This window comes from Aphelocoma coerulescens, chromosome 2 (assembly GCF_041296385.1).
Source record: "Aphelocoma coerulescens isolate FSJ_1873_10779 chromosome 2, UR_Acoe_1.0, whole genome shotgun sequence".
NCBI lineage: Eukaryota > Metazoa > Chordata > Aves > Passeriformes > Corvidae > Aphelocoma > Aphelocoma coerulescens.
The window spans coordinates 115929765-115942478 of record NC_091015.1 but is presented as its reverse complement, the minus strand read 5'-3'; the positions used below and the strand labels follow the sequence as shown (position 1 = coordinate 115942478).

The 12714-nt window shown below is 42.8% G+C and overlaps 1 protein-coding gene across 3 annotated transcripts in view; it reads right to left on the bottom strand.

Annotated features, from left to right (window-relative positions):
* Nucleotides 1-11737, bottom strand: part of LAMA1 (laminin subunit alpha 1) — a 103229-nt gene extending 91492 nt beyond the window's left edge. For all 3 annotated transcript variants that reach the window (XR_011148349.1, XM_069004472.1, XM_069004475.1), the window contains exon 1: nt 11653-11737. Coding sequence is in view for 2 of the 3 variants with exons in the window: in XM_069004472.1 (XP_068860573.1) it covers nt 11653-11734 (82 nt within the window). In the remaining variant the exon portion in view is untranslated. The remainder of the gene's footprint in view (nt 1-11652) is intronic.
* Nucleotides 11738-12714: the final 977 nt, after the last annotated feature.

Here is a 12714-nt window from a genome sequence, read left to right as displayed (position 1 = left end):
GCATATATGCTGCCTAAGACACAATATTAGCTTAGAGAAACATAACAGAAGTGCTGGCAGTGTGACTGGCATGTCAAAGACTAGGGATCGCAGTCACTCGTCACTTACGATGTGCCCCAATATCAACAAAACTAAACGTTTCTGTTCTTACTGATGTAGGACCCAAAGTAGATTTTCCCCACTCCCACTTAATATGACTCCCTAAATAATAATGAACTTCTTTTGTATCACCAGTTTTCAACGTGAAGCAACTGTCTTACTTGTAAATGAAAATCCTCTTGGGTTTAATCCTAATTAAATTAGCATGCATAAATGTGCAGCTTTAGGCTGCATACCAAATCATTCGTTATAATAGAAAGGAGGTTATGACCCAAGTATCTATAAGCCCTCTTCTAATTCTAAATTTCCATTTATCACTTGCAAATTCTAGGAGACCTGAGCTAGAGAAGAATTTTAAAGGTTTAGAGGTCCCACTCACTTCAGTACTGTGACTCAGTATCACAGCCAAACAAAATGTTACTACTTTTTGCCCCGTGTAAACATTAAGAAGGTTAAAACACTTAGAAATACCCTTGAGTCAGTTGGCATCATCAGCTAGTTGTGATCATAAATGAAGCTGGTGCACTACAAAGGAACTCTGAAATGTATTTTTCACTTAGTGAAAGCTTGTTATTAACTAGCTGTACATAAACCCAAAATTTATTTCACTTAATTTAAACGAAAAGATTTGTCACTTCCTTAGTATTAGAAACTGCGGCTGCATTAGATGAAGCTAAATTTCTATTTAAATTAAGTGGAATTTTTCTATTTATTAACAAAAGCTATTTCAAGTTGAAGAGGTTTTGGCATCTCAGAACTACCAGTTCTCCTGTTCGCAGACACGGAAGAAAAATGTTTTCATTCCAACAGGCACAAAGCCATTATCAGGGCATGTACAGCCCTGTATCACTGCCAGATCTTCCTGGGTAAAAGGAAGCACATTTCCTCCAGCTTGAATGGACCTGAAAGGATTTGCAACTGTGTAACGCCAAAGACATGCAAAACTTGGTCATTCCCTTATCTCTGCTGGCAAGATTTAGCAATCTCTGATTTTAAAGGTTAATTGGGAAAAACCTGTAGGGTTGTTTTGTTTTTTTTTTTTTAATTTCAGTAGTAACCTACTGTTCAACATGCTATAGAGGTGGCTTTCTGCTCTCTGTAAAAAGTAGAATACATCCTGCTACTTTTTTTTCCTAGGTATTTTACTCTAGGCAACAAAGTAAAACTGCAAACCACCATGCTTTGTTTAGTCTTACATCTGCTGGTCTCCAGGCACACAGATTAACAAATGTACAAGGCACAAATTGCAACTGTTTAAAAACATTAATAGCAAGTCAACCATTGCACATTTTTTGTGTTTCAAAATCTTACCATGTGCAGACTCTTATTTCATTATTTTACAGTAAATGCCTTCATGAAATTCAAAGTCCTTTGTGTCACACAGGATAAATTCCTTAAAAAGGGTAATTTTAAGTATCCAAAAACTAAGGAGGGGAAAAAACAAACAATATTTTTTAAAGTTCTCTTCTGTACTGCCATTAATGCTCAAGAACTCCACCAGTCACATGGAATTTTAATCAAGTGTTCTGAAAGTATTTTGCCTTTGGCCTGAAAACAAGAATGATGCATTTCAGCCCAAAGCACAATTTTTAAGGGAAATTCTAGCAGACTGAGAGTTCAAGTAGTTTAATTTAAAATTCAGCAATGTTACAGTGACACTAAAATAATAGCAAGGCACAGTTTGATCCTGCCCGAAACACCCTAAACATTTTTTGCTGATGACTGTGGGAAATGCAGCAACATCGGTAGAGCTGCAGAGTGGGCAGCTTATTTCCCATTGTCCTTAAGAACAGAAAAGAGAAGGAGGACTGCTCAGATTTTAGAGAAATTGTATCATCTGTCGATATTTTGTGGTATACAAAATGGGTTTTCCTCCTTGGAGCAAACATCCTGACCTCTTCCCTGCCACTGTACCACCAAGAATCCCCTTCCTACCCTCTTTTTCCTATCACTGCTGCACGATTCTCAGCCTACCAGAAACACCCAAACTTGGATGTGTCTGTCACCACTGTTAGCCATGGCAGCACAGCAACAGCGGACCTTTACACCAAGAACCCACAGTAAAGTTTCTGAGCAACAGGGCACATCAGTGGAGATAAACATCAGCATGGGCAACCTCTGACCCACATCAAGATAGCCACTGAGCACAGCTGTCCTCCAGCAGCCATGATTTGTCCCTATTGCTTCATCACTGCCTTTAGATCACATCCTGCCACTCGTCACTGTGGAAAGATCCTTCAGTCAATACACAATACATCTGGAAGTTCCCCACCCCACCACATGAATCTCTTTCTCATTGCCTGCCAAGGGCTGCCTCCTCCACCTCACAGAAGACCTGCACTGTACTTTGCAGAATCATTTGTTCAATTAGAAATATTCCCATTACAATATTATCAAATGTGCACAAAACTAAGCTGCCCCTAGTGTGACCAAGTAAACAGTGGTCATCCAAGGATGGACTCTGCATTTGTTGCATGCCTTTAGCATTGATGAACTTGCTCTGGAGAACATTGGCAGACACACTGTAAACCAACTTCAAGGAAGATAAATTGGGATAGGTCTGGAAAGGACTCAATTCCTGTAACTTTTAGTTTAAAATTCATGTTAACGTCTAAAGACAATTTCAGTATCAAGCTCACATTTCTGCATTAGCAAAAAAATGCATGGTTTCTAAAATTCTGATCAAGTCTTAGATTTATTGATAATATCTAAATAACCCAGTTACAGTAAAAAAATCATGGCAACACATAACAGATTTGCTTTCTATTTATACAAACTTTTTTCTTTATCTTGTAAGAGATATATTGTCACATAGGAATGAATTGAACTACTTTGGTAATTAAAAAAGAGACACACAAAATGAATGCATTAGTTAGCAACTATTGAAAGAATGAAGAAGTATCAGTCGATGTAACGTAAATCCACAGCAACTCTCCCAAAGTCAGTGAAGTTGATTTGATCCTTCATTTTGCCATCAAAATTTTTATCTCTTTAGCATATTTCAAAGGGTGTTTTCTAGTAGAAGGCATTGAGCACACATTTGAGAGACTACAAGCTCAAGTAAATAAAAGGAATCCTAGAAATTTCAACAGCATATATTTCACAACCCTAATTTAAACCACAGGGTTTCCACAGATCTTGATAATTCAAAGAACCTTCACTCAAACTTCTTTTATCTAGCCCTTCTCAGCCAATAAAGTAGAAACAACAACCATCAGAGGCATTGGCGCACAGTTACAAGCCTTTTATGCCCTCTCCTCCTAAAGCAGTGCAAGATATGCACGAAAGACAGCACTGTAAAGGGAAGTAAAATATATGTACCGTGTGGCATGCAGAATAACAAAACACACATTAGCTATTTGTGCATTTTAATTAAAACTAGACCAGAAAAAACAGTGGACTCTCTTGCACAGTTTTATCAGTAGGGAAGCACTTTCAGGAGCTGGATTTCTCACTTCTGTAAAGAAACAGGGAAGGTGGAATTCAGTTAACCAGTTTTTCAAGTACAAGCCTACTGCTGGTGCTAGACTCTCCCCATTCACTCACTGTCTAGATACCCCTAGATGGATCTGGGATAACCCGGGGGAGTCAGTGAAGCCTGGCTGGGCTCCATCCAGCCTGGCAGCAGCTCTGCCTGGGTAGGGAGCACCAGAGGTGCAGTCAGGCTCCCCAGGGCTGCCATTCTCCCAGGCACCCAGCCTGCCCAACACCTTGTGCCCTGGCTGCAAACCTCACTCTGCCAGCATCCCCACAAAAAATGAGGTATAATTTGGATCCCTGCTCCAGTCCTCCCTGGCAAGGCTGCACCCAGCCACAATCAACTTGCACTGGATGTCTCAGTTGCTACTGGGCTTTTTCCTCTCCTTCCCACGCAAACATTTCTTTACACACATCTTAGGGTTTTGTGACAGAAGGCAAAATTCCAGTCATGCTTTCAAAAAATGTAATAAAAACAATCAATACTAATCTAAGTGACCATCAGTGACAGCTCCAATTCACATTTATGCTCAATGACTGAATTCCAGCGTTTTTTACAGTCAGCAAGACCTACCCTTCTCATTTGCAGTGTTAGGATTTTGCTATTAAAAACTTCTTGCTTCATCAGATCCACAAGAAAAAAAGAAAATCAAAGAATCAAATCAAGACTGAGGAGTTGTTTTGAATTACATGTACAGGTACTCTCAGACTTTCAGCAAACAGAAGTTACAGAAATACAATAAAGAAGGTAGTGGACATCAGCCTATTTTCAAGGTCATTTTTGAGCAAGCAGCAATAAAAATGCAGGCAGAGCCAAGGGGAAAAAACAAATTTCCACTGTGGGAAGACCATTTCTTAAACAGCTTTTTAACCTTTATTCTCATGCGGGAATCAAGATGCAATAAATGAGCTCACAGACAGGAATTATATTATGCTAGCAAAACAACTTTCAAATCTTTTTAATCTAAAAGAATTGGTTAGGGAATATCTCTGACAGAGTTGTTACTGTATCGAATGACAGTTTAAAAAAAAAAATCAGCAAAAGCTAACAAGCTAAAGATGACAAAACAGAAAGAATTTATTGCTAAAGGCTGACATCTACTCAGTCTACACAAAGCAGCAGTGAGATCTTCTCAGCCTTTGCCTGGTAGGAAAAGCCCAGAAATGACAAGAAAAAACCAAGCCAGTCAGCCCATGAGCCCATCGGCCCACATTAGCTGCAGCTTTACAAAGCCTGCCAAGCTGAACTTGTGGAAAGGGCAGTGGGTGACAATGCCTGCCATGAATCCACCTCCCTTCCAATGTCTCTCTGAGCTCACATGGCCACTAGAACAGTAGTGATTTTCCAGAGATACTTAAAAAAAAAATTAAAAAACAGGTTTTCAGGTAAAACCAAAGCATTCTATTGGTATGTTTTGCCCTGCACTTCTCAGAAATTGTAACTGCTGTTTCACATCGGAAAAAGAAGTTTAAATTATCTGCATCTACACTTATTTGCTATTAGAATATTGAAAGTTAGTTTATAGTCTTACAATTTTATGCTTTCCCATTTTCAGTTATTTATATCTACTGTAATAACAGAAAAAGTCTTACAGTTTTCCTGTAAAACTGTTATGTATATAGCTTTTAATACTCAAAAATGTGCATTAAAAATTACATTTCAGGGCAAAAGCAGTATTTTCCTGCCGCTAAAAAAGAACACAGAATGATTGAGAAATCATTGCAGTCCTTAAATAGCAGAAGTAACTAAATGAATGTACACAAATATACCTAGCCTTATTTTTGCTCTGACACACAAGCAAATGAAGCCCTGGCCTCAAATCTCAAAGCCAGGGAGCTGTACCCATATCCTCGAGCTCAGAGGTACAGTACAGAGCCCCTGAGATATCACTTAAGTACCTAAAAGCATAAATACATGGGAGCTTTGGCTGATGTGCTCCTGAGGTTTATGCCAACTAACAAATCACAATTCCTGCAAGCTGACCTAACCAATCTTGTCTGGCAAAACTTTTGCAACACACTATTCCTGTTTGGTCAGGAAGGGATGTCTGCAGGACAGAAAAAAAATAAGTGGGGGAAGGCAGCAAACCCCACCTGAAGGGCTTTTGTGAGACTGATGCAAATACCAACAACTGATCAACACACACTGATAGCCCTGAATTTCTAGAGATGCATTTTCTAAGCCCTCAGGGAATGGAGAAAATATTTACGACAGACTAGTATTTTTTTATCTTAATCTTCAGCCTAACCTAGAATGCTTTCATGGGATTTTTCTCTGCCACATACCTTTGTACTCCACAAAAAAAGAAAATGGTCTGTGGCTTGTTGGTGATTTCTTGCAAAATAAAGGAGGGGAAAAAATGCAAAGCAGATTTTAAATTTAGGGCTCTAATCAATGCCAAGCACAACATTTTCCCCACAAAATGTCTACAATGTTCCTTGCAGACTACCACAAAAAAGTGACATTTCTCAGTTCTTTCTTCTCCCCCAACCCCAAGTCACGTCTCAATCAGCAAAATTTGCCCCTAGTTGAGATCACTTACTTTTTTACACTACAAATTCCTTTTAAGGTGATCAAGCCTCATTTCTATTTAATAAAAGTGTCAAAATATATTTGTGTTGCTTATCATGAACTTAGGGAACCTTATAACATTAACACAATGGTATCCACAAAGTCAGCATTCCTGAAGTCATGCAATGTGGCCTTTGTTTGAGGTGACATCATCAACAGGTCATCTAAAATTGACCTTTTTAGAATACTACATAGAACAAAGCCCACTACATTAATGCTTTGGCAGCCAAACAGACTCAGAGGAAACGAAAGTCAAGAGCTCCATAGTTACATCTGCTCTTCTACAGAGTTTTGCTGGGGTGTACCAAGTCCTGCAGGCCAAGACAGAGACGTGGCTGCTGCATCTCCGTGTTCCCAGGCCCAGCCACCAGTAAAGCTATGCACATATTCCCAACAGGCACAGATACAGGCACACACATAATGCAATGGACATATGGATATATGTAAATACATATGGCCAGCCACGTAGATGCACAAAGACAAAAACACACAAGTGCAACCACCACCAATGGTTTCATCCTGTTCCCTGCTCCAGGGAAAAATACATATTCATATACAGATATGGCTTTCTTCAAAGCCCATCCACAACCTGAAGTTGGAGACTCACTGTACCAGCAACTGTGGCCCCCCCAGCCCCCAGATCTCCCCTGTTGCTGGTACCTGGCATGTGAGCCCCTGCAGCCCACAGCTCCCCCCCAGTCACTGAGCCACAAACTGCCTTGCACACACACCACCCATAACACACACACACTATGGCTCCCTACACACTCACTTTCCTAAACCACTTTGATCCCCTCCATCTTTGGCCCTTCCTCCTCCATTTATCCCAAAATAAGTTGTGTATGATCCCAAAATGTTCTTCCCCTGTATGCCATAATGAGTCCAATACCCCTCTAGACTGTTACCACCCCCATCCTGTAAGCCCTGAAGAGCTGCTCCCATAACACATCGGTGGCTGTCATAGGACAGCCCTGGCAGGGGCTCATTTCTCTCATTTATTGGTGTTGTTCCACCTTGATCTTGTGTTCCTTTGTGGGTGGATGTGAGACTTCTCACACAATCTAACAAATTAAATAAGAGTGTGGACAGCTAATAAGGGTCTTGGGGCCCTGCTACTTAGCCCACCCAAAGACACAAGGATGTACAGGTTCACTGTAATTGAGATTTCCAACCTTGAGGAAAAAGTGAAAACTAAAGCCAAGTATACCATTCTACCCAATTTTGCCAAAAATTAAAAGTTTTTACCTTACCACAATGTTAAGTGATTCTGCCTCAGACTCACTTTTTAGCTCCTTGGTCTCCTGCCTCACATTGTAAGTTGCAAACACCATTGCTTTTAAGTGTTCTGCAAGTCTCAGGGGACCTGAAGTTCTTTTAGTGTTCCTTCGTCAGGAAACAATATTCACATTGGTGGAAGCATAGCAGAAATGTTAAAGGAAAATATTTAGAAGTAAAAGACAGACTCTGCAGGGGATAGAAACCTTTTCATTTTCTGTAACACTTAACTCTGTTGTAGATGTTGGGGGAAAATTGATATTTAAGACTGATGGCAACAAGGTCTATTCAAGCCACAAGTATACATGAACCCAAGATGCAGTATGGTGAAGGACTTAAGGTACTTTTTTCATCTCATACAGAAGCACTTAATACAACATCCAACTCACCTTGAAACTCCAAAACTTTCTTCAAAGTTTTCTGGGCATCCAAGTACATTTTGGAAGCCTGCCTCTCGGTTTTAAAAGTGTCAGAACAAACTCTAACGCTTCACGAAACACCTATGAATGCATGAGGCTGTAGTGAGGCAGCTGAGAGTGTAAGATACCCGTACATAGGCTCACAGATAACAGCCAGATCTACAACACCCCAAACTTCTGTCAAATGCTGTCACTCCTACAGTTAAAGCACGTGACTTCTGAGGTGGAATCCTGAATTAAGCACCAAAGAGCCCTTCTTCACTAAGTGGGGTTCATAACCACCCCATGCGTGGTGCCAGGCTTGAGTAACCCAGTAAAAAACAACCAAAAACCAAAACAAACAAACAAACCAACCCCAGCAGACACTGGTACAATAAAAGAGTTTCTCCTGAAGTCAGACACTTTATTGCTGCTTGTTGCAAATAAACAAGAGATGAAGGCCTGCAATTGTATTCTCCTTACATCTTGAGCACCCTAATGATCCAGCTAAAGCATGAGCTTTATTCTCCTTGCCCATTTTCCTTCTGGAAGGAAAGTGGCTATCTCGACTGTACAGTAGCTCAGTTTCAAACAGAGGTCTGGAGAGACTTCTTACACTTCTCCTCCTCCCCTGCATTACCTGTCACAGCAACTTGGTAATAGAGCACTCTATTCAGAGATTGGAGATGTGGGTTCAAGCCACCTCACATTAAGGAGATTAACATAAATCTCCCACATAAATCTGGGAAAGTGCTTTAACAACATGATTTATATCACCTATATTTTAGCAAAAAAATGTGGTTGCTGACCATAATGTTGCAATTTGTATATTAGTCATAGCCTAAGAATACTTACTAAACCAGATCCTTGAAGCAAGGCAGGTCTGAAATCCAACAGGTGACAGGCATGTGAAATACCTTTGTTCATCTCTGCCCAGATGGAGCACCTTCCCGGGGCCATTCAGTTCCCTGAGCATCAGCACTTATCCAAAGCCCCAGACAGGAACAACAGAGCAGGCTACTTCAGCACACCAGCTTACATAAACAAACTGAGATGTAGCCGAGGAAATATTTAGTCTACAACTGTAGCCTTCCAAGTTAACACTACCACAGTTTACAGTAGCAGAATTTTATTTTTTTTAATTATAGAAAAATCACCTGACAGTGGCAGAGTCAAATTTATGAAATATAGGCAATAGTGTTCAAAATCATTAACTGATTTGCCTTTCTACTTTGAAGACATGTATCACTTAACTCCAATATAACAAAGAATGCATTCCAGCAGAGCAAAGCTGCTACAACAAGCCTCCAAAATAGCTTTTCGCTTCTGATGTTGTAAAATAATTCCTCTGTATCTAGACACCGAGATACACATTTCATGAAGAGTTACTCCATTAGTGGATACAAAAGACTCGATTGAAAATACAAACCAAACTTTTCACTATGATGGGGACACTTTAACAAAACACCTGTAGTTAAAATACCAACTAAATTTTATAGCTATTGTAGATATTAATCTTCAGGCTGAAAGAACCAATCATTAACTTTCAAAGTTGTTCAGTGCAGTGACTTTAGTATAGTGTGTTTTTCTTTCCTAGGCTGGACTTCAGCACTTTCTGACAGACCCTTGCAGCTGTGGTACACCCCAGTTTCTTCATTTGCTGACAGGACAAAAGCAAAACTGAACAGAAAAACAAGAAATGCTTTCAGTTCTACCACAGCACTCTCCATGGCCATGCACCTTTTCCCCAAACTTCTCTTGACAACTGCTCTGAGAAATCTTTCCAGCCTCACTTCAAAATGTATTTTTACTTCATCACGATGCTTACAAGTCTGAGCTTCAGTTGTTTACTTTCTGTAAAAGTAACATGGCTATTCTAATCTGCATCGCATTCTTCACATTGTTTTAGGATCAGTTATCTTGAATTGTGGATTTTGTAAGGCAGTTTACCACCAGGGGGGTTGAAACTCAGCTTCCTCGGATGATCTGTGCTCTCACGCTGAGAAAAAAAATTCTATCAACTTAATCTGATAGGAGGAATGGTCTCTCGACCTGATCTTTCAACTAGAAGAATATAATTATGAATTTAAATATCCCCAGGAGGGGTGGCTTAGAAGCAATCAAATATATTGCTAGCTTCAATCACTGATATAAAAAGCAAGTATTTTATCTGGATGCCTCTAGCACTTGTGGGCTGTGATACAAAACTGCACATTACTGCAGTGAGATCACTGAAAATGTCAATGAAAAAACAAAATACATTGGCTCTTGTCACCCACACATGACTAGCTTCAGGAAAATTCCTACCTTTTAAACTGCATGCATGCTATCGTATATATTCAAATAGGAATTAGTACTGAATTAAGGTTATTTGATGTATGTAAGATGCTACCTTAAAAAGAAATTTAAAAGCAAAATTTATATCATTTTGTCTGGCATTTCATTTGTTTCTACAACTGAATTTTCACAACAAAAGTAAATTGTATTTATTTACAAGCTGAGACATATGGTCTCTGAAATTTACTTGGGCTTGATTTTGTCCTCTTTACCTAGAGGATATTTTGTATACATAATTATATTAATAAACACTGGCTTTTACTGCAGCCTGTAAACATCCAGATGCTAATCCCCCACACTACATCCATCTCAAACACCATACTTCACCATAAAGAAAGCAAGCCATGCATCTGCACAACATATGCCTTCCAAACATTTTCCATTCAATTTCTTTTTTGTTTTGTTTTGTTTAATAGAGAGCTAATGGGGTTCATGTGCAGGGAGTAGGGATCGGCAGAAATTCTGCTGTGGACCCTAGCAGGAGCTGACCCAAGCCAAAGGTGAGAGCATCTGGTGCCTACCAGCGCCTACCAGCGCTTCCCATCACAAGCCAGCACGTCGCAGAGTCAACTACTGGAAACCCAGCAACAGTGAGCCGATGTGCTCAGCAACTTGGGTTTCACCAGGACAACCCAAGTTACAGCACTTCGAACAAAGAAGATGCGTGTGATGAAGTTATTCGCAGAGGAAGAACTCGCCGCGGAGCGTTCCGGTGTCCCGGCCACAACGCACCGGCCAGCCCACGTGCAAGAAAAATATAAGAAAACTTTCGTAAATTATCTCCATTACTTCTTCATGCTACCTCTGTCTCATGGCCGGAAAGTGGTTTAGGACACTTCCCGCTCCTTATAACAGAGCTTAACGCGGTTTATATTACCGACAGCGTGCGGCATCCCTCGGGGCTGCCGGCTCCCCTCCCTTCCCCAGAGAGGGACCCCCGGGACTGCGGCCCGTGCCCGGCTCTGCCCCCTCTCCCGCCGGGACAGAGGCTGCGCCAGGGGCTCCCCGGGCCGCCGCAGCCCTCCCCCTGCCCCAGGAGCGGGCAGCGGCGGGGTCGCCCCCTCCCTCGGGCTTCTGCCGCTCCACAGCGTCTCCCGGCTCCCACAAAGGGAGTGGGCGGCCCCGGAGGCGGCCGGGCGGAGTGGCCCCCGCTGCCGAGGGAGGAGAAAGGACTCCATGAAAGTGGGGGAGGGCGGCTGCAAAACGTGGAGATGGGGGAGAGAACAGGGAGAAAGGAGATGGGGGAGGCCGTCGGGAAGAGTGTGGTCGACACTGCCGGACCGAGCGCGCCTCCCTCCGCGGGCTCCCTTCGCAGCCCAACGCGGCCCCCGCACCGCTGTGTCCGGCGGGGACGGGGACACTGCCGAGGCTCCCCCAGCCCCACGGGGGCGAAAGGCTGCCCCGGGACGCGGCGTGAGGCTGCGGACCAACCCCTCAGGCACTGCCCTGCTTTGCATCGCGCTGCCCAGCCCCGCACCCCCGTTCTGCGCTCACCTCGGGGCTGGCCCTGCCCCGGCACCCACAGCAGCGAAGTCGCCGCCAGCAGTGCCAGCAGCCGCCGCCCGCCGCTGCCCATCGCTGATGCCGCCGCTGGAGGGACGCTGCCTGCCCCGCCGAGCCCGCCCGCCTTATATGCTCCCCCGCCGCCCCCGGCCCGCTCCGCCCCGCACCACCGGGGGCTCACTCACACACACCCCTCCTCACACACACCCCTCCTCACACACACACACCCACCCCCCTCCTCACACACACACCTCCTCACACACACCCCTCCTCACACACACCCCTCCTCACACACACCCCCCTCCTCACACACATCCCCCTCCTCACACACACCCCCGTCCTCACACGCTCAGGGACCCCGCGCCCCGCACCGCACGTGTCCGGCCCCGCAACGCCGCCCCCGAAGCACTTGCGGTCCGACCGCATCTTGCGGGTGATGCGCGGGGTGCGGCGAGCCCGAGCCCCGTGCCTAAAACGTTCTGGAAAGCTGTAGTTATTGAACTGAGGATTTTTGCAAGGAGAGGAGGAAGGGAAAGGTGAGTATACGAAACAACAAGGTAAAAGTGTGGGGAGGGAGAAAGCACTGCTAAGTTAATTCAACATACAACTTTTCTATACGGCTGATACTTTCACGTGTTAAATAAATAAATAAATATCTGTTAAAGCTTTCCTTGTAAACTTGTCATCCCCGCCTTTGAAACTTAGTTCCCGTGCTGATATTTTTTCAGCCCCCGTGTCACATAAACACAACACATCAGCCATGTTTGTAAATTAAATGAGTTTTCTCCTCAGTTGTTAAACTATGAGGTTGATTACTTTTTGTCCCATAGGAAATCTTTGCTGCTTTTTAATAATCAGCTACCTCATGAAACTAGCATAAAATGTAGCAAAAAGGTTGTAGAGATTTCTCAAGATAAACACATTTCTTCAGTACATCAGGAAAGTTCATCTCCTTTAGACATTACTGCTTTAAGGTTTGTCAGGTCACAAAGCTCATATCTACAATACTCCTTAATGAATATTTCAAGGAAGGTGCAGCAGGGAACACTTTCC